The 25,656-nt window shown below is 42.4% G+C and overlaps 1 protein-coding gene across 1 annotated transcript in view; it reads right to left on the reverse strand.

The window, feature by feature from the left end:
* The window catches only part of PCYT1B (phosphate cytidylyltransferase 1B, choline), a 50,102-nt gene extending 26,296 nt beyond the window's left edge, over positions 1-23,806 (reverse strand). Inside the window, exons 1-5 of the mRNA XM_074983378.1 lie at positions 23,621-23,806; positions 10,179-10,278; positions 8,629-8,745; positions 5,843-5,994; positions 2,783-2,861 (exon numbers count right to left, since the gene is read on the reverse strand). Of these exons, the coding sequence (XP_074839479.1) occupies positions 2,783-2,861; positions 5,843-5,994; positions 8,629-8,745; positions 10,179-10,278; positions 23,621-23,737 (565 nt within the window). The 5' untranslated portion in view covers positions 23,738-23,806. The remainder of the gene's footprint in view (positions 1-2,782; positions 2,862-5,842; positions 5,995-8,628; positions 8,746-10,178; positions 10,279-23,620) is intronic.
* Between the last annotated feature and the right edge of the window lie 1,850 nt (positions 23,807-25,656).

A 25,656-nucleotide genomic window follows, 5' to 3' on the forward strand; every position in this document is an offset into this window, starting at 1 on the left:
TACTTGGGAGACCTTTGGACACAGCACTGATTCCAGCTACAAATAATGGCCACTTAAAAAAAAATGGGAAGGGCTTTTTGTGTTCCGTTTTGCACCAAATGCACCTGAGAAGGGGCTAACTGAGGTCATGGGGAAGAGCACAGCAGGCAATGGAACTGCTAACCTGTTGTGGTGCAGATTAGCCTTTGAAACCTGACCTAGGTCATGTGACAAAATGATGCTTCATTTTCTTGCCAGATCTGTGTATCACAGCTTTGTTGTATAATAATGGACAAGGTAGTGCTGGCTTCATGCAGTAGCCCTAGGCTTACTCCAGCAGGCCTCGCTGTCATCCCTTGCCAAATGCTGATTAATAAATGATAGTGAAATGTTTGATTTCACGTGCTGTTAACCTGCTTGTTTTTGACAATGTGACTGCCTCATGGAATCAGCACATAATTAACTTACTGGTCAGTGTGTGTTGCCCGAATTCTTCTGTTCGCAGTGGTCAGAGGGGGCTAATTTGTCACAGTGCCCAGTTTGACACCTGACGCATTTGCTCAAGCTGTAGCAACTCATGCTTTTGCCTCACTTCAATGTAATAGTTATCAAAGACAGCCCCAGCGTTTCACTTAACACTTGCAAATTACCAGACAGTAGATGTTGAGGCCCTAGGAAATTCTAGAGAGACACACACACATTGATGTAGGCTGGAAAGGCGGGTGGGAACCTCAAGTGCCTGAAACAGTTTGCTCCAGAGCACTGTGGGAAGAAGGTTTAATTGCTTCCCTCTTCAGCATTGTTCATTGTGTTATGATAGCTGCTCATGATAAAGAGGCTTTTGACATCACAATGATTTCAATTTTTCTCACAGGGCCTTATCCAGCTCCCATCAGAGACGAACACAAAGACTCCCATTCATTCCTGAGTTGGGCTGGATCCACTGTCTCTGAATCCACAGATCACACAGCGTTATCATTTGTCTGACAGGGAGGAGACATAGGTGTGAGTGAGCAGACTCAGCAGATACAATGAGTCAGTGTGGGACACAACAGTGACACAAAACAGCCAGGCATTTTAAAGGAAGGATTTTTTTTTAAATGTTTTTTGGGGTATAGAAAAAGAACAAGTTCTTTGCAGAACCAAATTCATTTAGAAGAATGGGTGTATCTGATTTCCCCAGAAGGTGGAATATTCTGCCAATTGTATGACTTCAAGGTGGTGTGTGAACGGGGCAAGAGTGGTTGGTGCCCTTTATCTTTGTTGGCCTTACTGGATTCTGTCAGGGCACGTTAAAGCTGGTAGTAGTCCCGCCAGCAGAAGGCATCTTTGTCATACACCGAATCAGTGCACCTGCCAGCTGCCTTGGCCATATCCAGAGAGTGAGTCCCTGATGTGCCAAAGCCCTGCACAGAGCTGGTGATTTCCAGCCTCTTCATGCCTCAAACCTGAAGACTCCATAGCAGTTCCCATGGCAGGGACTTAGCATCCTCTTCCCCGTTGCATAGGCAGTCTCCTCTGCTGAGCCACGTTCGCTGAAGCCCTGCAGTTAGGGTCTCTGAGCCCTGATGCACAAAGCACACTGCCCATGCTCTAGCTGAAAGACAAGAGTTAGCTAGGTTGTGTTGGTGGCTAGCAGCAGCAGCCTGGAGGTATTAGCCGCCTTTCAGCCCTGTGCAGGCAGGAAGGGACAAGGTCCTTTCAGCTACCTGTGGGGAGGGGCAGGAAGGAGAGAAAGAGAAGAGCTCTGAAAAGACACGGGCCAGGTGATCCCATCCTGCCTCTCCTGCAGCTGACACAAGCTCCCGTCCCTTTCCTCCTGCACAGGGCTGAAAGGCTGCTGCTAGCCACATTCTAGTGGGAACCCTGACTGTAATCTGGGGTGGGGCATGTGACCCTGCATGCCCCTCCCCCCACCACATGTTGCTTCAGGAAGATGCAGTGCTAGGTACCAGGAGAGGCAGGTACATCCTTGTGGCTTGGAGGTTAGAGAGCGGCATGCAGAGAGGGTTGAGTTGGTCAGTCACTGCCCCAAGGTGCTGGAGGTGTAAAGGGGTGTGAGTGTGTGTGAGACTTCTCCCTGTGTGTGTGGAAGGTTGGGGGGGGCGCGTGTTTCACCACTCCCTGTGTGAACCCTAATGCCTTAGAGATAAGGTAAATAACAAGACTCCAGATACACAGAATTCTTTTGAACAGGGGCTGTCAACTGAATGTTAATTGGAATGTGTATGCGATTGATTGCTGTTGAACTCACTTGAATACCACTAATTTTACCAGGTGTTCCATATTCAGTACACAGAAATAGGGTCATCTTATGTAAAGGGGCCTTGGTGTAAAGGAGGATGGTTTAATTGCTATTATTATGCATTTTTCCGTAATACAAATCCCACCTGTGAGTCGCAACAGAGCTGCACCTTAGCCCAGGGAAAACAAGGATTGAACGTGCTGCTATTGGTACGTGGGCTGTAAATGCCTTTTCCAGCATTTCAGTGTTGCTTATGAACCCCACCATAAATCTAACAGTAAACCTGGCAGGACTGTCTCCTGACAAGCAGAATGGCTTCCTGAAGGTTACACCTGGAACTGATTTTAGTTTATCCAGTCAAGGGCATCATGGTAGTTTCATGGTCATGAACTTTTCTGCAGAAGTTAGCAGCACTTTCTTATTGACAAGCACAAGGGAACATGCCTTTATCTCTGTTTTTCCTCCTTCCGCAGGTGTGGTTACAAGGCAGTCACATATGTAGAGGGGCTTTAAATAAAGACTGAAATGGATACAATTAATATAGAGGATTGCCCTTACCTGCCTCCTTTATATGTTTGTACACATCATCCGAGCCAGCAGAGGAGTATGGGATGTCATCATGGGCTACAAAATCAATCTGCAAAAGATACAAGAGAACAAATAATCAGCTGCATGAGTCAGGGAATCTGCCTTGGTTCTGTAAGGGCAAATTCTTTTCTCAACAGCGTCTGCCTGCCCTGGAGCATCCTATCTGGAAGGTACTATTAAAACCTTGCACTGGGGCTGGGGCTGGAATGGAGCACACCATGTGGAATTATGATAGAATTCAGGACTTTTGGCTCCAAAAGCCCAAGTGTAACACAGCCTGGCTTTGTATGTGATGTTCTCCTATTGTGTGCGATGTCCTCCTCTACTGTCACCTACGCTTTAACTCAAGTGCAAGAGAGTTGACTTTTTAAACTGAAGACGCAGGGTTTCTGTTCACAGCTTCCCGTATTTGTGTGTATGGCCACACAAACTGTACTATCAAACTGTAGCATCATCCCAAAGGATTATTTCACTTGATCAGGGCGGGTAGTAAAACATACAAACACCCACGTGCACTTGAACAGGTCGAATGCGTATCCATTAGAGGACAGTGGCACATGTGTGTACTTTTGGCTGATGGCAGCACTCACTGAAATCGTTGGGAAATGTGCACTTGATTCACCAGGAGCAGCAGGAGCAGGACTTTATCAGGAGGTAGGGGCCAGATTTTCAAAGTCCATTTCCCCCTTCTGCACTTAGACTTACTGAGTGCCAGTCAGGGGCATTGTTTCTGGACAACGTAGGGGAAGAGGGACCAGTTGTTGGTGTAGAGAGGATTATATGGGACCAGAGGTGGTGGGGTGGTGGGTGCACAAGGAGTTGAATTCACCTCCCTTGCATCGCCCACTCCCTGCGCTCTCCATCGGTGCTGTACTGCTTCTGTTGAGTGCAAAGGCAGTCCTGCCGCTCCCCTAGAGCAGTGCGTCCCAAAAGCAACGCCATTCTGGGGGAGGGGAGATGCAGGAACAGAGCAAGGACAGGGATTGGGCAGGAGAGGGGGGGCACATGGCCTGTGCCTGCCTGCCTGAGTCCTCACCAGTCTCCACTATATGGGATTGTATTATGTTCTGCCAAATCCAGGTGGTGGGGACCAAACAACAAGCACAAAGAGCTATGAAAAGTTTGAGGAAGGCAAACCAAGGTCAGGGGAAGAGTTGACCCTTTCCCCCCACAGCAAACCATGATGCTGCTGAAGCTGATTCTTCAGTAGCTCTGTGCCACCGGAGGTTCCCCCTGTGCAAATCAGCTCAAGCATGCCAAACAACTTGGCCCAGGTTTTGTCTACGTAAAGACCAAGCCCTGCTCTACCCTGCAGAGTTTGGTCAACCCAAGGCAGCTTACAGCAACCCAGCTCTGTAAGGGTCTATGCTAAAATGTCCTATCAACATAACCCTCCCACTACACTGATTGAATAGCTCCATCCCCACAAGGGGCATTGTCAGTGTCAATGTAGTTAGGTTGATGCTTTGTCAGTGTCAACACCAACTGGCTTACATGGAGTGTTGCTAGTTTTTAAAAGCTCTCCCACGATGCCCCACGATGTCAATTGTGCATGTGCTCCTGGTGAGGATGCATACTGCTGACACAAAGAGCCAAGGGAAGACGCGCACAAGCCAGGTCATTACCGTGGCAGCTGTATGCTGACATAAATTAGATTGACTTAACTTTGTTGTGTAGACATGGCCATATATAGTGTATCACTAAAGTACTCTCTTATAGCTGCCTGGACATTAACAAATGAAGAGTACTCTTATCGGTTAGGCTAACAATAAGTATCTAACCACCATAACTAATTAATGTGGGTGAGGGATGCCACCACGGTCTCTTGTCAGATTTCTTTAATCATAATCATAAGAAAAGGTAACTCTGCCCTGTGCTAATGGAGTTGATTTCACTTGCCATGGCACTCAGAAGGTAACATGCACTTCACTTTTGGTTTAGCCTTGGGCTGAGTAAGCTGTGCAGCTGCCTAACAAGCCCTGTGCAGGGGCTGAGGGTGGATATACAGAGGGCTACTACCTCTGCTCCCTGGCTTCCCTCACCCCAGCTGCAGCAGCTCTGTGCTGGGACCAGGGGAAGAGGCACCTCTTCCCACTCCCGGTGCAGCTGCTTCACGCTGCGAGTGGAGAAGCACACCTCTCCCCCAACCATGATGCCCAACCCATAGCTGCCTCTGCTGGGGGCAGGCCACAGGACTCCCTTCCCTGGCTCTCACCCAGCCTAGCTGGGATGTGCCCCCTCTGCGGGACAGGTGCCTCTCCCTTGGCTGTGCCTGTTGGAGCTGCAGCGGCTTTGGCGAGGTGCTGCTCACCTGCTCTCAAGCTGCAGCAGTGAGAGAGGGCTGAGGGTAGTCCTCTCTCCCTGGGGCAGCCTGCACCCCAAACCCCTCAGCCCCAGCCCTACCCAGAGCCCATACTCTCAGCCAGACACTTCATTCTGCACCCCACCCCAAGCACCACCCCATCACATGCTGTCTGGGTGCACAATTACTTTTGCTGTGTGATCTATTACCTTTGGGGGCGGAGGCACATAACGAAATTTGTTCTGTATATGGGCATGAAAAAATGACAGGGAGCTTTGGCCTTGGTAATTATATTTTAACAGTGTGAAATAACAACTGGCTGCCTCTGAACACAGGAGTACCGGGCAAGTTGTGGGTATTTTTAATCTTGTTATTTCTAACCTATGGGGAGCCTCACAAGATAAATCCCTGACGTACGTTTAGCTCCAAAAGGCCATCAATATGAGAAGAGTGCCCTGTATTGTTGCAGATCAGTGAGTTAAATTTGCATTATTGATATGCTGGTATTTTGATCGGTCTCCAAAAACAGAATACGAGCCCACTTCGACCTAAATCAAAAAGTGAAAACAGAAAGTTGTTTTTTTTTTTAATTTAAAACTGGCAGGTGCTTTGGCTGTTGGGAGTTGAATTACTTAATTTATTCCATCTCCTAGAATCTCATATCCTTCTTATGTGTTCCCAGCAGCTAATGTACAGAGGGAAAGGAAAGGGTCTGGGAAGAATCGTACCTTATGTTTTTCTAGGAACTCTGGTGTGAGTGTCCATGGCGCATCTCTGATGACTTCATCGACGTAGCGACAGTGTCTGAGTGCCTCATACCGCTCACTTTCATTCATTACAGTGAAACCTTTGAATTTGTGGGTCAAATCATCACTGCAAACTAACACAGAAACAATCAACAATACACGTCTGTATTAACTTTGCACAATTAGAGCATCCAGCTGCTAAGCATTCCCTGGTCTATATCCCTGTTTTAAAGTTGTTTCTTGAGTTATATTCCATTTTCAGACAAAATAAAGATGTGCTTCTTTCTGTCTTTGGAATAGAGACAAGAACTGTGTGCTAAATGGCTGGAATGTGCTGCCAAGTTCCAGAAATTGGCCCACACATCTCTAAACAACTGTTGGACAGTTATATTGAAACCAGCAGAAATCAATACCAAACAAGAGCAGCCATAGTGGCTTGAACTATGGGTTTAGTGGATTTCTCAACCTGTGAGACTGAGCTGCATCTGTATTCAAACAGGAAATCCCTGAGGATAAGCCCCATGTGGGACTGTAAGAGGCAGTGTGCTCTGGAGAAATGCGATATAGGATGTGGACTCAGGGGCTACATCTACACATTGGCATTATTTTGAAACAAGCCATTCCAGAACAACTATTCTGAAATAGCTTATTTTAAAATAATACAGTTACATGCAAAAATGCATTTAGAAATAGCACCCAGCTATTTCGAAGTAGCATGTGCACGGTGTAGATATTTGCACTGTTAATTTAAAATAACAGCTGTTATCTCGAAGTAACTTTGCTGTGTGGCATTAGACAGGAAGTTCTATAGTTTAATCCTTGTTTTTAACAGGCTGGGAAATAAGGCCTATATCCCAGGAAAGTTGTGGGGATTAGCTAATGTTTGTGCACCATTCTGAAGGTGTAAAGAACTATACAAGTGCTAAATATTGTTACTGCTGCTGGAAAGGTTGTTGAAGACTCAGAAACGGGACACTCTCCCCTCTGGACCAGCACTGATCTAATGCCCCTGCATGGTGCTAGCGGATGCTCTTATGCTGAGGGTGCCATCTTTTGAATAAGATGTAAAATGGAGGTTTTCACTGCTGTGATCATTAAAGGTTTTTATACATAAGCAGGAGTTAATACTGGTGTCCTGGCCAAGTTCTACCTGAGATAATGATCTCCTCCTCTGGACTTTCAAATGGGTAAGGGAGGCCTTACTTCCTATCAAGCAGTTGTGGTATGCGCTAACAATAAATGTGCCACAGGTCAGTGTGTTTTCAATAGGGAGCGGGATATCTCTCTGTCTGTTTATTTCTATTTATAGTCTATAAATCGCCATAGGGTCTGATTCTCCTGGAGGAGAGGTGCTCTATCAATGTTCTGGACTATCAGAAGGGAGTATTTTTAGTTGATTTCCGGCACAATTAAAATATATATTTCCTTTAATTGTGCCTGTCCCCCAACAATACACACCTGTTAACTACCCAGGGCTTCTTTCCGAGTATCACTTTTCTGTGCCTCTTGATTTGCAAGGTATTGATACAACCTGCTTAATAACTTGCTTAAAAAAATCTTAACTCCAAATAATATTTTCCACAACAACACAGTGACATACGTGACACCAGATTCTGGTGCAGAGCAGATTTTATGTGGGTATTGATAGTTGATAGTTTTCCACATCCACCAAGAGACAGCAAAGGGAGAAACTGATGAAGACAGCTGAAATCTTGATCCCACCCACAAGTGAACAGTGGATGAAATGCTGGCCTTCTTAGTCTTAATGGGAACTTTGGGATTAACTTTACTAGAGCCAAGATTTCACTTCATCGCTCCCTCTGCAGTTTGAGACAAGAGGCCCTAAAAAAAAGCAGCCCTGCTATGCACTCTGACCCGCTTTTCCTCTAATCTCTCTCGTTCAGTTGGGAGCACTTCAGAGAGCTTTCAGGTATTTCCTCCATTACTGAATAGATCTTCCCCTCTATTTCCATGTGAATTAAAATAATTTTAGTATAAAACCAAAATGTGAATAAGAATGCTTTTCCATTTTTGCAGAGATGAGGCAATGACACAAAATAATGTATTATTCATTTGACTGTCTCAAAGAACTCACTTGAATCATACTTTGTTAGTTTGCACAGCAGAGTTTTACTGTAAAATATGTTTTTGAAAAACAAATTTCAAAGCTACACGAACCAATATTCAAAGACGCTGACCCTGCAATGCACATGTGCAAGTATTCACACTACACATGCTTGCACAATCATCCAGTCAGTAAACAAAAATAATACTCTTTGACATATGACAACTTCGGAATCCATTTTACTCATTCACAGAATAACGAATTCAAAAAAGTTCCATGAATAAGTGAAATAGAAATCAAAATCAGCTCATGGATGTTTTGTGAACTAAAAATATGCTAAAATAATTAATTAGGTTATTAGTTATAGATTGTTCCCTCATCTCCATCTTTTTTATAATCCTGAGACTGAAAATAAAAAGGACAAACACTTTCATAGAGACGTTCTGCAGTCAGAACTATGCAGACTTCTCCGTTTTGGGAACTGTGCATATGCAGCTAAGAAGAGAGTTTGACTTGACTGTTACCTTGTTTGACATAATTTTAAGATGGACAAATTTTTAGGTGTAAAACATCACCAAGAGAGGAAATACCATTCAAAGTCAGAGGATGTAAACAACTGTGGCTTAGAACATGGCAACAGTGCAAACTCCTCTACAACTTCAAAAACAGAGGCAAAAATCCAGCTCAATAGACATGATCTTACCTCCTACTAATAAGTAGCTATTGGGGAATAGGGTTTTGGCTTGCATAAGAGCTCTAGCATGCCCGGCGTGGAAGAGGTCAAATATTCCATCTGCATACACTCTAACTGGTCTGTCAGCTGTGGGGAAAGAAACACAACACTGGTTTCTAGCTTTAAACAGAAGTAAACGTGTCTCACAACATTTGTGTCATCTCGCTTTTTTCTTTGCTCCTTCTCTTCTTCTCTTACACAGCTGGGTGTAAACACATGTTGGGTTCCTCTTTCCTCTCCAACTTTCCTCTTCCTTGAGACTCGTCTCCTCGCTCTAATTAACCTTTCTATCTTTCCCATTATTATCGCTTTTTCCCATTTTCCCCTACTACCTGTCTCTTCCTGTTCCCTACTCATCACGCTCTGGCAGTGGGCTGCAGGTAGCCTAAGGAATTACTTCAAAGTGGCATGCCTGGACACTTTGTTCACATCGGACGTCCCTGTACAACTGAAAGACAAACAAATGAGGCTCTGACCTCTTGAACAGCAAAAAATTTGTCAGTGCTCTGGGTAATTGCATCTTCCATGACTCAGCTGAAATGTGTGGGAAACCATGTTTACTGGGAAGATAAGGATATTTCCTGAAAGTGGAGAAACAGGCAGCTTTTTTGGGAGGCCTGTTAAACCATCAGTTGGGATCGTCCACACCATCAGAAAGGTCCATGATCTGGATTATGACCTATCCTAAGGTCCTCTGGCTTGTGACCAGATTAGAGGAGTAGGTCAGTTCTACAGAAGAGGGGAACAGGTAAAACATTTAACACTTATTTGTGCGCTGTGTTGAAGGAGTTAGGAAAATAGTAGATCAACGTTTCTATTTAAATAGGCAGAGGGAAGGACTTGTAATGCAGCCAACCAGGGTTTCCATAAAGGGAAAGGCTCTGGTTCCCCAGAGCTGCAATTACTGTCACTCAGCATGAATTAGCTCATACCCTGCATCAGCTGGAACTGGAGAATGGGTGCCAAACAGCACACTGTTTTTGTGGAGTCAGAAACTACAGTATTGCTGGCACTGCAGGCCTTGACTGTAGTTGTAACATCGGAAAGGAAAAACGTGATTTCGTACCACATCATACAGGTACTCAGGCAGGGTACATATGTGCACTCGTGGTGCTGTCAGAGGAGATATACCCTGTTGTGATGCACAGGCCAAAAAGTGTGTTTCCAAATGAGAGGGAAACACAGATTTTAGCCCAGAAACCGTATGATTTCAGCATGCAAATAACCTCTCTATGATGATCTCTTGCGTTACCTTATGGCCCAACCTCACTGTCCAGAGTGTTCATAACTGTTCAAAAAATTAATCCATCCCTTTTAACAATGATAGCAAAATGTCTAGTCTGTATCGCCTGCAAAACATAAACATCCTTTTGTTACACCTCCCTAATTCTCAGCCAGGGTGCCTGTATGTACCTCCTTCTCTTGTAATAATGAAATAGTGAAAGGCTCTGTCTGCGGGAGCTGTTCTTAATCCTGTCAATGCTCCTATCAGCAAAGGAGTCTAATTAAGCAAGACTCACCTGGAGTTCCCAGGTGGGCCTGAGTGATGGTTAGTTTCTCATGTGGGGCTTGGCACTGACAGCTTATTTCATCTGCAAATGGAGCAGGTGCAGTCAGAGTCTAGAAGGCAATGAAGGAAGAGAGACAGGAAAAACAAAGCAAGAATTACATGAGCAAATATCCAGTTCATTCTTTAAGCCAGAAGTCAAACCTGAATCATCTCACTGCATGTCACTGAGTCCTAAATGTGGCATAATGATGGTTTGTTTCCTCTGTCAAATCGCACATGAGCACACACAAATGACACGAAAAGCACCAGTTAGGCTCTGAGGAGACTGGTATTTTTAAACATCATGAAAACTAAGCCTTGGTTTTAGTCAAAAAGCTCGAGTGTTTTGGAAATGGTTCAGAAAAATAAACACTCTAGCCACACATTAAATTCAGGCCTTTCTGGCTACACACCCCAAGTGTAAGAAGCTTAGTTCTTGGACTGTTAGTCATATGAGCTTTTCCTTTCCTTGGGCTGTGTCTTGTGTAGTGAGGAAATCTGAAACAATCAGCTAGCACAGTAGCTTGTCTGTTGATAGACTCTATCAGGATGGAGTAGGGGGTCCATTTTCCTAACCATCTTTCCTGCAGTTTTCAGACAAAACATCTACTTTTTGTTATGTATCACTTGTGAATGTGGGACAGTTGCACATAAATCAGTTTCCAAATCCTCCAGAGGTAAAATGTTCACATATATATATATATTAGAATTAACTAAAAAACTGGTTAGGCACTAGGGTTTTGGAAGTCACTAACTGACCAAATCTTCACTAACTTTTGAGTGGATTGGGTACAAACTACACTCAATGACGAAAATTAGATACAAACTACTTGTGCTCAGTTTTTCACCAAGCATTGTTTAATTTATTTATAAAAGGCATGTGAAGTCAGGGCTGGAATGAGGTAGGAAATCCCAGTGAAATTCTGACTAATTTATCTGGAATTCCTTTCATTATTATTCTTTTTTGTACTGCAGTAATACTTGGACACCCTGAAATCATAGTCCCATTTTGTTAGATGATCTACAAACATATAATAAGAGACAGTGCCTAAAGCGTTTATACTTGAAAGGTACAAGAAAGACAAAGGATAGGAGAAATGAGCTGATGTCTTCCCTATTTGTAAATAAGACTCTCCTGATGCAATATGAGATTAAATGTTTTCTCCAAAATCACACAGGACGGTATAATCTGGTATCAGATGCCTGGCCCCCTGTGATTTGATATAGGGGAAAAACACCATTTGCTTTTTAGTTTTGAAATCTCCATTATTTAAAAGCATTAATCAGTTAAAATGGTTTCCTTCTTTGTCAAATGCAAATACATCCCAATTAGTCTTTGCCATGGGGTATTAGGGATTTCATGGCAGTGCGTCATCTGTTTTGTTTTGTCCTTCGGAAGAGACTGTATGGTGTATGCTACTTCGTCATAACTGTTATCTGAATGCCCATTATTGGCCAAAGTATTTCTTGCCTTTTATTCACATTTTTTAATACTTAGATGACGTCTACATCGTTTAAGGGGCATTTCACACAGTGTCTCCTTTTAGCAAAAACTGTCTTCTCCTCCTCTCTTTTTTTTTCCTTTCTTGGAATGGCCGTTAGGATTTCTCATTGGTGTTTAACTTTGCTCTTAATTTAGGTCATTCTTGTAAAAAATATTTTTCTTGATGATGGCTCTCTATGCTTGACAGACACTGTGTTTAACTCACAAGAGGACCCTTTGTTTTTTGACCTGACAGGGTGGCTTACTCTGTCCCAGTGGTAGCATAAAGGTGAATTCTAGGATTACTTTGTAGCCTGTCTTAGTCTTGGTTGTGATTTGCCATCAATAACAACTTCATAAAACTCTCATCATTCCTGCAGATTTAAAAAAAAAATCTCCTATATTGCAAGGAAGTAGCCTTACTTTCATTGATGCCTCCATAATGTTAAATACAACTGCCATACACTGATGAGATTAAAAATAAAATATGGGACATCAAACTTTCTGTTTGGGTTCTGTGGAAGGGAATCCTGATCAGCTACCTGCTCGCGTAGCATAGTGTACACTCATTTTCTTTATTTTCTAATCCCTGTCTTTTGGCTTCTGTCGTTGTGATTGTTGAGTGCTAAACTGGCTTTTTAGCTCCAAGCAATGTCAAGTTACACAGCATCCCACACGGGCTGTTTCATGCTGTGATAAAGAGGAAGGCAAGAATGTTAAAACAATAATGGCTGTGGTCTGAGGCCTGCAACCGGTAATCACCTCCTAGCAAGGTATGGGCTGTTTCCTGGGAGATTATTTGAAGAAAATAGGTCTAGTTTGCAGCAAGAGATCTTTCTTTCTTTCTTTCTTTCACTAAACAGAGGAAAACTTTTACTCAGATATGTTTCTTTGCAAGGCTGAGAAGGTTTATCTCTCAGATGCTACTAAAGTCAAGGACATCCTTTTTTAGCCTGTCTTGCTAAAAAGCTTGCCAATTCTTTTCTTAGCATGTGACCTCTCAACCTTCAGACATTACAATGAACAGTAATGAGGGACAAGAGTCTAAAAGCAGGAATATGTCAAGGAGGAGCACGTATAACCCACACACCTTCTGGGTATAGTGTCCTATCCCAGCTAGTGGAACTGAGACCACTTAGAGACAATAATGAGTCTGCTCTACAGCCTGCACTAATAGCCCACTAGCTTTCAGCCCAGGTGATAGAGGCTCATCCACTAAGTTCCAAAGTCCCCAAGTGTCATTCTGCTTGCAGACAACCTGATTCTCTCAGATTCAGAAGTACATACAAATGACGTGTGCATAGATCAAAGAGAATAAGAAGAAGACAAGCAATTGGTAACTGAGGCTGTGTCCATGAATCTAGACTACGAAAAATCCTAGCGACGCTCTGTCACTTTTGGAAATGGAAGTTGGCGGACCAAGTCACTTAGCCCTTGAATGCTGATGGGAGTAAATTGCAATGCACAAAATACCTTTACAAATCTGGGCATAAGTGCCAAATTTAACCCTTGGCTATATATAATACAGGGGTGGGCAAAATGAGCCCCAGGAGCTGGATCCAGCCCATCAAACACTTCTCTCCAGCCCACAGAGCTGATTAGCACAGTGTGCATGCTTACAGCCAGCAGCATGTGTTCTGCTGCCCCTCGCCCCACCTTGTTCCGTCCGCAGCGGAGCTGCTCTTAGGATTCCCCTGCTAACTGCGCAGAGGGAGACGGGGTGGAGGGTGGAGGATAGTGCTGAAATCAGGGTGTTCCCCTGCCCCTGTGCCCCATCTCTGCAGAGCAGTGATCAGAGAGAGGGAGACACACAGCTGAGTTACTCCAGTTTGAAGCATGGATGTTAAGTGACTCACTCAGGAGTGCAGAGCAGGACAGATTTCCCTTAAGGAGACACAGGGTGGCTTCTCTCAGAAACTTACCCAGCAGCAGCCAGCACACACACACACTGTCACCGTCATGCATAGCCAGTCTGTGCCACACACACAGAGTCACTGTCACATACACACTGCAGTGCACACTTAGTCTGTGTCACAAAGTCCGTCTCTCCCACATGAAGTGTTTGTCTTCCATACTCACACACTCTCTCTGTAGCCCCCAGACCCACCCTGTCTGCCCAAGGCCTCACCCCTTCTGGGGGGCCCAGAGCTGGCCTGTGACCAGTATCAATATTTGTGGAGTGGCCCCTCCATGAAAATTGTCACCAACCCCTGCTGCAATCATTGTAACAAGCGTGTGAAATCATCCCAACAACACGGGGGAAATCTCCCCCCTCATATTGTAACCAGCTTTAAAACTGTTTCAGCTAAACTGGCCCCATAGTATAGACCAGGCTCCAGTGACCGGACTGTTTTTATTGAACTGATTTCAAAATTGCCGTAAACCAATTCCACAAAATCGGTGGTTTTGAAATCAAGTGAGTATAGATGGCTTAGGCCACCCAACTCTCTGGCTCCATGTAGTTTTAAAAATGGTTAGAGTTTGTGGGAAAATCTTTCTGGTGCAGGCGTGTCTCTTCTCCCATTATCCAGAATATACCTGTGCACCTACTGGGAGGTGGATCTAGTTTTGCATGCTGTCTTACTGCCAGTCAAATCTGGGTATGGAGGATCTGGCAACATGAGTGACATTTTCTCTGTCCATTCAAATAAGTAATCTCTAAACTGTGGCTCACAAACACAGATCAGACTCATTAGTTTATTTTCACATGAACAAATTTTGCAATAACAAAGGCTGGCTTGCTTGTTATGTTCCACCTTGCAAATATCTCCTGCCATCCATTTGCCAGCACATTATATCTGAAACAGATTACCACACAGATCATCAAAGGTAACAATTTTCCCCCCATTTATCCTCCTATGCTAGTGATGGCAGAGAAACACTGAGCCACCAAAAATGAAAGCAAATGCTATTTTAGTTTCACCCAACAGTGTGGTTAACTGTGCCATGGTGGCATTTATCTGGTTGTAGTTATACAAGAGATGACTTCTGTTTCTGGTGTGGATTCAGTGCCTCACACTTCCAGTGGGAGGTCGCAGAACATAGCCTGGCTCCCTATTTCTCTCGTCCATCTGCCTCATCATGTTTTATGCCTTGATCATTGGAGACTAGCTGATTTACTGCTGAAAAGGATACAGGTGAATGGAGGCAATTTGGAGGCAATCATTTATAGAAAATTTTGGATTTCTTTCCCTCAAAGAGAACAGTTTTTATAAAGGGTTTGTGTTTCCCTCCCCTGAATCTGTGTGCCAGCAAGAAATTCAAACGTCTCCAAAGGACAGAAAGAAAATCTCAGAACTCTTACCAGGAGAAGCCCGTAGTCCAGATCACTTCCTTAAGCTGCTATAATTGAAGACCTATAAATCCAGCTTTATTTTTCTTGCTTTATTTCTCAGGCAAAATTTGCCGAGATTTCTCCAGTTACTCTAAATAAATTTATCCAACACAGTAAAATTGGCAGAGCAATATAATTTGATCTCTGGGCCATAGATTATAAACAAGAGGGCTGTACAACAGTTATTAAAGGCACACTATAAGTATACTTTATGGCTGTGTCTACATGGGCACATAGCTGTGAAATACCCATATTTCAAAGATTACTAATGAGGCGCTGAATTGAATATTCAGCGCCTCATTAGCATTAGGATGCTTCCGGCCGCAGCTACACGGGGGTCCTTTTCGAAAGGACCCACACCTTTCGAAATCCCCTTATTCCGATCAGTGATCGGGATAAGGTGATTTCGAAAGGTGTGGGTCCTTTCGAAAAGGACCCCCGTGTAGCTGTGCAGAGCCATGCGCTTTTGAAAGCAGCGCTTTCAAAGCGCTGTGGCCGGAAGCGTCGTAATGCTAATGAGGCGCTGAGTATTCAATTCAGCACCTCATTAGCAATCTTTGAAATGGCCATTAGCATGGCTATTTCAAAGATTTGTGCCTGTGTAGACGCACCCTACATGATGCTATTACTTGTAACCCCTACAATTTCTATAATGTCCTGAGGCTGGGGTGGGTAACTGCTGAAAGGAGCTCTCTCCCCTTCCATCTAATGAAGAACTGAGACAAAAGACCTAAGGAGCTGACTGTACTGCACGCACACACCTGTTTTGGACATCACAAGCAGTCTGGTAGCAGCTTAGAGACTAACAAATTTATTAGGTTACAAACTTTCATGGGCAAGACCCATTTCTTCAGCTGATTGGAGCAGACAAATAGAAGCCAGGATTTATATAGCGAGGAGGGGAAGGAAAGGAGGGAAAAAGGGTGACTTATCATTAGCAGGACCAGTTGATGAAGCAAATTAAGTTGGATGTGTCCCATTCCTGCGACTATCAAAGGTGGGGAAATTGCCCTTGTAATGCATAAGATAGTTGAGATCTCTGTTAAGGCCTAATTAAAACATATCAAATTTGCCAATGAATTCCAGGTCAGACGTCTTCCTCTGTAATCTTGTGCTAAAATCCTTTTGTGGAAGAATGGCTACTTTTAAATTCATTATTGAGTGTCTGGGGAGGTTAAAGGGCTCCCCTATAGGTTTATGTGTATTCCAGTTCCTGATGTCGGATTTATGTGGTGCAGTGCTTTAAAAAAAAAAAAAAAGGCTGTGCAGACTTTCAGCCCTAAGTTCCAAGGAGATAGATTTCAGAGCTTCAGACCAAGCTGCCATGTCTACAGTGCTGTGTCTAGTACCATAGCGTGAGCCCAGCGCACCTGAATCAATTGATCTGAGCTCTGAGACTCATTCCTGCAGACTTCAAAATGAAATACAGACATGTCTTTAGAGGCATCCAGGGGAGCTGTTTAATTTCTTCAGATTTCTGGTTGAGGATTCAAGCTGGGTTTGTTTTATAATGTTAAGAGGAAACTGAACGCAGCTCTTTATGCTGCCAATACCACTTTGCAGCGTTTCAGTTTGTTTACTTGGTATGTTTGGTAGCAATTGGCATACAGTCTGTTTCATTACACCCCTTTGTTGGGGTGGGTTGGTTTTGTTTGTGTAGGTCTTTCACACAACAACAAGGGAAAAAAAACATACTTGAAAATTCTTTTGTCACCCTAGCTGCATCTACCTTAGGTCTAGGTAATCATAATTTCATTGCACAGGGCATGAAGTTTTTCATGGCCTTGATCAGTGTAGTTAAATGAACCTAACTTGGTTTTGGCAAACCTTTGATTGCAAAGCTGGCTGTGACCATGGTTTCTGTAGATATATTTCTGCCAAATGTGAATAGTACTTAACTCCTTCCAGTGGCTTTTTTTTTCTGCTTTTGTATCTTTATACAGTAAATTCCTTGCCTTTGCTTTTTAGTTGCACTAGCCCATCCACTCATTTTCTTTTAGGCTGTGAAATAGACATTCACAGTAACTGAAAAAAGCATTGTTTGAGGAATAAACACTGTTCGACTGAAACAGAAAGTTCCAAACAGTATCACATGCACACATGTAAGCAAGAAATACAACACACTAGCTGTGTCTACACGTGCACGCTACTTCGAAGTAGCGGCACTAACTTCGACATAGCGCCCGTCGCAGCTACACGCGTCGGGCGCTATTTCAAAGTTAACTTCGACATTAGGCGGCGAGACGTCGAAGTCGCTAACCTCATGAGGGGATCGGAATAGCGCCCTACTTCGACGTTCAACGTCGAAGTAGGGACCGTGTAGACGATCCGCGTCCCGCAACGTCGAAATTGCCGGGTCCTCCATGGCGGCCATCAGCTGGGGGGTTGAGAGATGCTCTCTCTCCAGCCCCTGCGGGGCTCTATGGTCACCGTGGGCAGCAGCCCTTAGCCCAGGGCTTCTGGCTGCTGCTGCGGCAGCTGGGGATCCATGCTGCAGGCACAGGGTCTGCAACCAGTTGTAGGCTCTGCGTATCTTGTGTTGTTTAGTGCAACTGTGTCTGGGAGGGGCCCTTTAAGGGAGCGGCTTGCTGTTGAGTCCGCCCTGTGACCCTGTCTGCAGCTGTGCCTGGCACCCTTATTTCGATGTGTGCTACTTTGGCGTGTAGACGTTCCCTCGCAGCGCCTATTTCGATGTGGTGCCGTGCAACGTCGAAGTTGAACATCAACGTTGCCAGCCCTGGAGGATGTGTAGACGTTATTCATCGAAATAGCCTATTTCGATGTTGGCTTCACGTGTAGATGTAGCCACTGTGTACTATATAAGATTCACACCAATAATCAAATTCTGTGACTCTTGCAATGAAGTCCCAGTAGTTCTGTATATCTGACCAACTGCAACATCTCGTTGCTAAGGGTACAGCATATTCAGATATGAAGCAATCGTGTGACTCATAGTGAAGTGAAAAGCAAATCATAATCTAGTATTTTGTGGTGACATGCTTCAGTGCTTTAAAAGCATAACAAAGAAAGTTATGTGCATACAAATGAAGGCCAGATTTGACATGCTTTTTAAATTGGGGTCCAAAACAGGCAGAATTCAGGGATACTACTTCCATATCCAAATACAGAACAAAACTTGTGTAGGTTAAGATCGCCTACATTTAGTCGTACTGTGCCTCGTTTAAGCTTCTCAGGCACAGCCTTATTACGCAGTCATCTGTTCTAATTCTCCTTTTCCATATCATCTGTATCCCAGCATAAATCCAAAATGAAGAAGAACTGATGGCAGGCTCCCCAAAGCATACCACTGTGTGGAAGAACAAAATTGTGGCTGATTTTGTAACTATAATAAAGCCCTTTATACCTATGTCTACATAACAAACTTGTTTCAAAATAAGCTATTCTAGAAGAGCTATTAAGAAATAGCTTATTTTTAAATAACGCTGCTACACACAAAAATGCATTTTGAAATAGCACTTAACTATTTCAAAATACAATATCTACTCACAATAGAGCCTATTTCAAAATAGAGCTATTGGATGCACTATGGCTTATTTCAAAATAGGCTCTATGCCCTGTCTTAATAGAGCCTATTGTGAAATAGCTATTTCAAAATAGGTGCTATTCCTGGCTGCGTCTACACTAGCAAATTCTTTCAAAAGATTTTTCAAAAGAAGGGCACTCTTTTGAAAGATCCCACGGAGCATCTACACAAAGCATTCTTTTGAAAGTAAATCAAAAGAACGCAGCACTCCTTTGGAATTCGCTCTTCCTTTCCCGTTTCAGGAAGAGCACCCCCTTTTGACAGCTTCTTTTGAAAGAAAATGTGTGTAGATGCTCCGCAGGCTGTTTTCTTCGAAAGAGCAGTCCTGCGGGGCCTGATTTTTTTGATCCCTGGCCTGTTCTTTCAAAAAAGAGGGGGCTGTGTGGAAGCTCTCTTTTGAAAGAGCAGATCACGCTTTTGACCCGCTTTTTTTGTGTGTGGATGCATTCTTTTGAAGGAAGTTCTTTCAGAAGAGATCTTCCGGAAGAGCTTCTTTCAAAAGACCTCTTTAGTGCAGACATAGCCCCTCATAAAATGAGGTTTACCTATTTCAAAATAAGCCAACCACTACTTCAAAATTATTTCAAAATAATGGTTGGCTATGTCTACACTAACCAAAAACTTCGAAATTGCCATGCAAATGGCCACTTCGAAGTTTACTAATGAAGCACAGAAATACATATTCAGCGCCTCATTAGCATGCGGGCGGCCGCAGCGCTTCGAAATTGACGCAGCTCGCCACCACGCGGCTCATCCTGACGGGGCTCCTTTTCGAAAGGACCCTGCCTACTTCGAAGTCCCCTTATTCCCATCTGCTCATAGGAATAAGGGGACTTCGAAGTAGGTGGGGTCCTTTTGAAAAGGAGCCCCATTGGGACGAGCCATGCGGCGGTGAGCTGTGTCAATTTCGAAGCGCCGCAGCCACCCACATGCTAACAATGCGCTGAATGTGTATGTCAGTGCTTCATTAGTAAACTTCAAAATGGCCATTTGCATGGCCATTTTGAAGTTTTTGGCTAGTGTAGACATGGCCATTGTGTTGTGTAGATACTAGAACAGTTATTTCAAAATAGCTAATGTTATTTCAATATGACTTTGCAGCATAGACCTACCCTAAGGTTACTAAGTATAAAACTTAAAATCATATGCATTTGTTGAGGAGTTTTACCCATTCACACAAGCAGAATGTCTGAAATATTTCTAGAGCAGTTAGGTGTGAATCATCCTGAGTCATAGTTTAAATAAAGAGGAAAAATGCCAGAGATCAAAATATTAAAAGTCAAAGCCAATACAGTTTTTAGAAATAGCTTCTTCAAATTTCATACTTAGTCGCATCAAGGGGAATATTTCTACAAACATTATCTCCTAGTTTAAACCATTATTAAATCTCCCTCGAGACTAATAATATATAGCATAATTTCTCATCTACTCTTAAATTAAATGTTAGTGTTTTTCAAAGCTGCTGAATACTTTCACCAGCACAACTGGCATATTTAAAAAAATACCATAAAATTATTAAAGCCCCTAAGTTAAAATTTTCAAAAATTCCTAAGTAACTTTTCCAAAGAAACTGAAGGCACTTAAGAACCCAAGTTTCATTGAAAGTTAATGAGAATTAGGCACCCACGTCAGAAAGATTTTATTCCTACTTATTTTGGAAGGAAGAGACATATAGTTCTGAGCAAAACAAAAACTCCTGCTGCAGTGAAAGTCAAACCATATGGTAGTCCTTAAAGTTTGTTTTCATGTAAGTTTCTATGTGTATTAATTGTTTTTAATTGCAGCACTGTACTTATCAATTGCCATTGCTTCTTTTTGTTGTAGACGCTGTCTGGGATTATTGCCAACTTCACCCATGAGCAAGGGTCATTGCCATTATTTATTGAATATTTAGGTAGTGGTAATTCCCACAGTGTGATAAATGCTTTTCAAACTCGATGCAGACAAAGGCCCTGATCCTGCAAAGGAGCCAAGAGCTCTCCAAAGGGAATTAACTGTGAAATCAAGCCCAAAAACTTCATTGCTAAGCTCTTCCCTGCCCCCAGTTTTCTATATTCCATGTCTTTGCTTCTCAGCTAAACTAAGGCCTTGCCTATGCCATGGATTTTTAGCCACATAGGTCCACTAAGTTAAAATTACAATTTACACTAGTATGGTTTATCCCATTTTCAAACAGTTGGTGCGTCCATAATCAGACCATAACTACAATACTGCTATGTACTGGAGCAGCAACCCTTGTATAGCTACAGCAGTGGTGAAAACCCAAAGTGTAGATGAGATTATAGTGAAATTAATTGTTTCATTGCAGTGGTCTGAGGCTAAGGTCATTAAAGGTGTGTGGTGAATGGAAGAATTAGCTGGCAGGCAAATGCATGGAAATAGGGAACACAGAGTAAGCAAAGATAGAGGGAAGGATGGAGCAGGGAGTAACTACTTCAATGTGAATTTTCTTAATTTTTTTTTAAGTTCAAGAATCCCAGACAGCGTCTGCAAAAAAAAAAAGAAAGTTATGGTAATTTGTATAAAAACAGTGCTACCCATAGGAGAAGCTTATATTTCAATACACATCGAAACTTACCTGAAAACTGACTTCCGTGTCTCCTGCTTTCCTCATTCATGGAAGGACACAGAAGTTTCCGTTAGTCCTACAGTGACACTTCCTGCCAAGATGGCAGCCTCCGTAACATAAAGTCAGATGGACTGACTGACTGAAAAAGAAATATTTACATTGTGACAGATATTAATTAAAATATTTGCTGTTTGGGGGATTCAGATAAGCAATTAAGTTTTCAATTAAAAAGCCAGCAACAGTAAATATCTATTATACAAAATATCCATTTATGGAGCCCTACAATCACCAATTCCATCTGCGAAAATATTTATTGACCTATGGAAAGTTTCATAGAAATTAATGGAAACTTCCTTCAAGTATTTGATCTAATTTGGAATTATATATATTACACAGAGTTAAGTAATAGTTTTTAAAGGAATCCCTGCCTATACAAAGAACTCTGGAAGCCCTGACTTTTAAATTACTCTCACACCATCATCATAATGACCACCCAGCAGCATGATCATTTGCAAATAAGCTCAGCTCACCAATATGACATAAATTTCTGTAACAAATTAAAATACAGCGTAATAGACCCATAGTAAGGTTCGTTTAAGTAGGACTCTCCAGTGGAAAGTCTTGCATCCTGAATTTTCCAAAGATTTTCATTCCAAGTATCTCTATTGTCATTACTGATTAATTAATCTTCATGGAGCTATAAAAAGATCATTGTGAGTTTCTGTTTTATTCTGGTTGCCACCTTTATTTCTGTAGATTCAACTGGAATGACTGATACTGCAAATACCTGCTTAACACAGGCATTTCATTTTTTTATGTGACATGATAGGAGAATTATATTCAAAGAGGTCGTATTATGTGTAAGGAAAAGCTTAACAAGCAGCATTTTTAAACATAATGCAGTACAAATCTATGTACTTAGCTTTCCATTTAAAATAATCAACCAAAGACTTTCCATTTATACATTAACAGCTTTTTTACAAAGCTGTTAGTTAATTATAAGAAGAGCTATTGGATAACGTTAATTTGGGTCAAGTCCAACAACTGTTGCTAGTTGTCAGAACAGCATAATGTTTGAAATACAGTGTTAAATGTAATTGCTCAGGTTGTGATTTAAATCTGGTGGTAAATGATCTCATCTCCAGTGCTAAACTACTACACAAGCCACACAGTGTCACACCCTATTACTAGCCATTTCTCAGGATTTTTTCATATATATTTCATCCTTATCAGTGCCTAGTGATCACACATACAGGGATAGGAAAATGTTAACCATTACCCCGGCCAAGAATACGAAATCTGGCAGTCTTAAATGAAGAACAACAATAAAAGAATTTTGAATTTAAGAAAGATTAGTGATGAAAATACACAGCTCTAGGGCGTTTGCTTTCATGATGCGGTACCCCAAGGGAAGCCTGTGCTTGTTTGACTGTGAAGTGGTCTTGGCCACCTGGATGAGATTTTTGTCACCTTCAGTCCAAGACTAACAACTTGTTTTTTTATCAAACAGCTCCTCTACCACAAAAAAAAGTCCCATTGCTTCATACTGCCCCATCAAACAATGCCCTTTTAATCAATTGGCAAGCTCTCCTCCCACACACACAAAATAAGTGGCATAAGGCATTTACCATAATTTAGAGCCTTAAATCTCCTGGAAGCCTGACTTCCAAAGTTCTTTATGACTTCAGAAAAGCATCAAGTAACCCTGTGTTATTTTGCCTTATTTGTCAAAGAGCAGAATCCTGCCTCATGTAGAGTGACCCTGCAGAACCCTAGGAGGGAAACGGGACAGTGATGGTGGAAGAGGGCTTACTTCAATATATCAGACACAGAAATAAAGGAATGCTCTATTGTATGGGCAAGCAGCTTCTCTGAATGCACTCTGGCCATATATTAATTATTTAAGACATGCAGCTCTTCTTTTAATGCAGCTTTCCCGAGTCACATGTTTTCCATCACCTGAAGTGAAATCATGAAACTGTACAGGGGCAATGTCCTTAAAATCTTTTAGAATCATGGGTGATCTTACCACACTGTTATTTTTTTCTCAGCAGCATCCTTAATTAGCTGTCTTTTATTTGGGGATGTGGCTGTTCTGCTTTTCTATCGTTTTATTTCCCAAAGTCAGCACAAAGACAAAGAGCAGACGAGGATGAAATGAACAGCCTTGTTGTAAACCCAAACCTTTAAAAGGGTAAAGAAAAACGCCTTTTTAAAAATTCCTGACATGTTTTGTATAGGAAGAGACTTGCTATAATAAAATATTAACCTCTTCCTCAGACACAAAAATAGTCTGTGTTTTTTCAAAGCCAGTACAATAGTTCTCCCAGCGCAAAATCTAAACACGATCGACTGAGATGGATTAGCCTGCAGTTGAATTCATATTTACATGTTATGACTTTGAACAATCAAACCCTTTACATTCTAACAAAGCAAAGAGCTTTTGAATGACAAAAATACATGCATCCTTTGTCTTTACTTACCAACCGAGGCTGAGGGCATGTGTGTTCTATCTCCTCCATGGTCTCTGAAAGAAGCTCATTAGAAAGGGCTTTTGGGATACCTGTTTCTGACTCAGCATCGGTGGTGAGCACTGGCATGGCCAGTTAGTATTTTTCTCTGTGATGCCCTCTCTGGTTTTCTGTTCCCAGCCAGTCAATGTTTTCCTTTGTCACATAATTCACTCCCCCATCCCCACCCTCTTCACCTTTCTTCTTTCTCCCTTCCCTTGAGAAATTAAAAGGCTTGCTTTCAAGGAGAAGCAAAGAGGCAAGGCCTCAGTTTATCACTATAACAACCAGCCAGCAACAGAGCAGCTGGTGTGGGATACAGCATTCTCATTTGCATGATGTCTTCTGGTTGGTTACTGTCACCATAGGACCACTCCATCTGAGTTATGTGCTATATTGACATTAGATGATTCATGCAGCACCAGAACTTGTGGGAGGAGGGGGTTATTTAGCACCATAGGACTTTGTTAGTATGAACAAACACAGCTGCACTCTACATATCAGACAACCCCCATTCTCAAGATACAGATGAAAATTCTCTTGAATTATCCCCCCATCTGCCATAGCTAAAGGAGAAATGTACTCTTTTGTTTATGTAACCAAGCGTTAACTAGTATTGTACTCTATTTGATGGAGATTTACAGACAAACACTGAAGACCACATTTTTTGTAAGGGAGGAGTAAGATGCATGTGCAAAATAGTGTGTGCATTTATTGCACACACAGACTCTGTACTTGCAGGAACAATTATAAATTGTTACATACAAATATCAGATACACAAGTACAGCCTCAGTCTAGAGGCTAGGTGATCCCTTAAATGGCTTGGCTGAGGCATTTCCTACACTGCCCATTAAGCAACCAAGCTTTTAATCCTTCACAGGTGCTTACTCACCCCACCTCTCCTGCCAACAAAGTTAACTCTAATGCTTGCAGGAGGTGGAAGGAGCTTTTTTGAGGCAGCAGTACCAACAAACTATTTACATTGCCTGACTTTTAAGTGACACAGCTGTGTGGACACAGCCATGTAACTAAAAGCAGTGTAGTGTAGACATGCCCTGAGACACAATGGTAAGATGATGTGGTCAAGCTCACACTGCTCCTGTGCATGGAGGGGGTTAAGTCTGGGAGTGAGACAACTGTTATGATTCTGCCATTATCCTCCTAAAAGTCAGGGACTAATTGCCTAACCTACATCTGCTTCAATTTTCACTAGAACGTGAGATAATACTCAACTTTTAAAAATACTTAGAGATCTTTTACTTTGTTGCACTATACCAAAGCAAAGTACTATTTTTTAAAATTGAAATCAGAAGGCAAGTAAACAGCTTACTATAGCTAAATCTGTTAACCAAAGATCAATGATATTAACAGCATTCTGTGTTGAAGAGGATGTCTACTATTGATCTGTTGTTTATAGAGAGAGAGTCTTAATTCAGTGGTATATGGCTTTGCTGCTCTGTCTTGACTTGTGTCTTTGTGGTTCTTTGGTGCTGAAAGGACAGCTCCACCAAGTGGAATCTGTACTTGCAGCATCGACTAGTAAAAAATAGATCTGGAAAGGGACTGGCTATCTGTTCATACTAACACTTACCATATTGCACAGTTCTTACTACTGTATTTCCATCATCTTCATTAGTTTTGCCCACTGGTGATTGCACAGTTCTTACTACTGTATTTCCATCATCTTCATTAGTTTTGCCCACTGGTGATTAATTACTAATATAGTTCCAATTTTTGCTATTCTTTGCAGAAGCACAAACAAAGATTGACTACTAATATTTTTACCACCATGTCTTCTAGACCTGGTCATCCAGCCACAGTCACTCATGACAGTAAGCACATACCACTAACATCTGCAATGCTATGTTTTACTATAGGGACTTGGGAGGAGGACTTTGAAGGTAACTTGAAAGCAAAAATCTACTGTCCCTCTCTTTTTGATATTTGGAGGAAAAACAGTCAATTTATGTCTCTTGCACTGTTTCAGACTCAAGTACCTGGCCAAAGT

Source organism: Carettochelys insculpta, chromosome 1 (genome assembly GCF_033958435.1).
Source record: "Carettochelys insculpta isolate YL-2023 chromosome 1, ASM3395843v1, whole genome shotgun sequence".
In the NCBI taxonomy this organism is placed as follows: Eukaryota; Metazoa; Chordata; order Testudines; family Carettochelyidae; genus Carettochelys; species Carettochelys insculpta.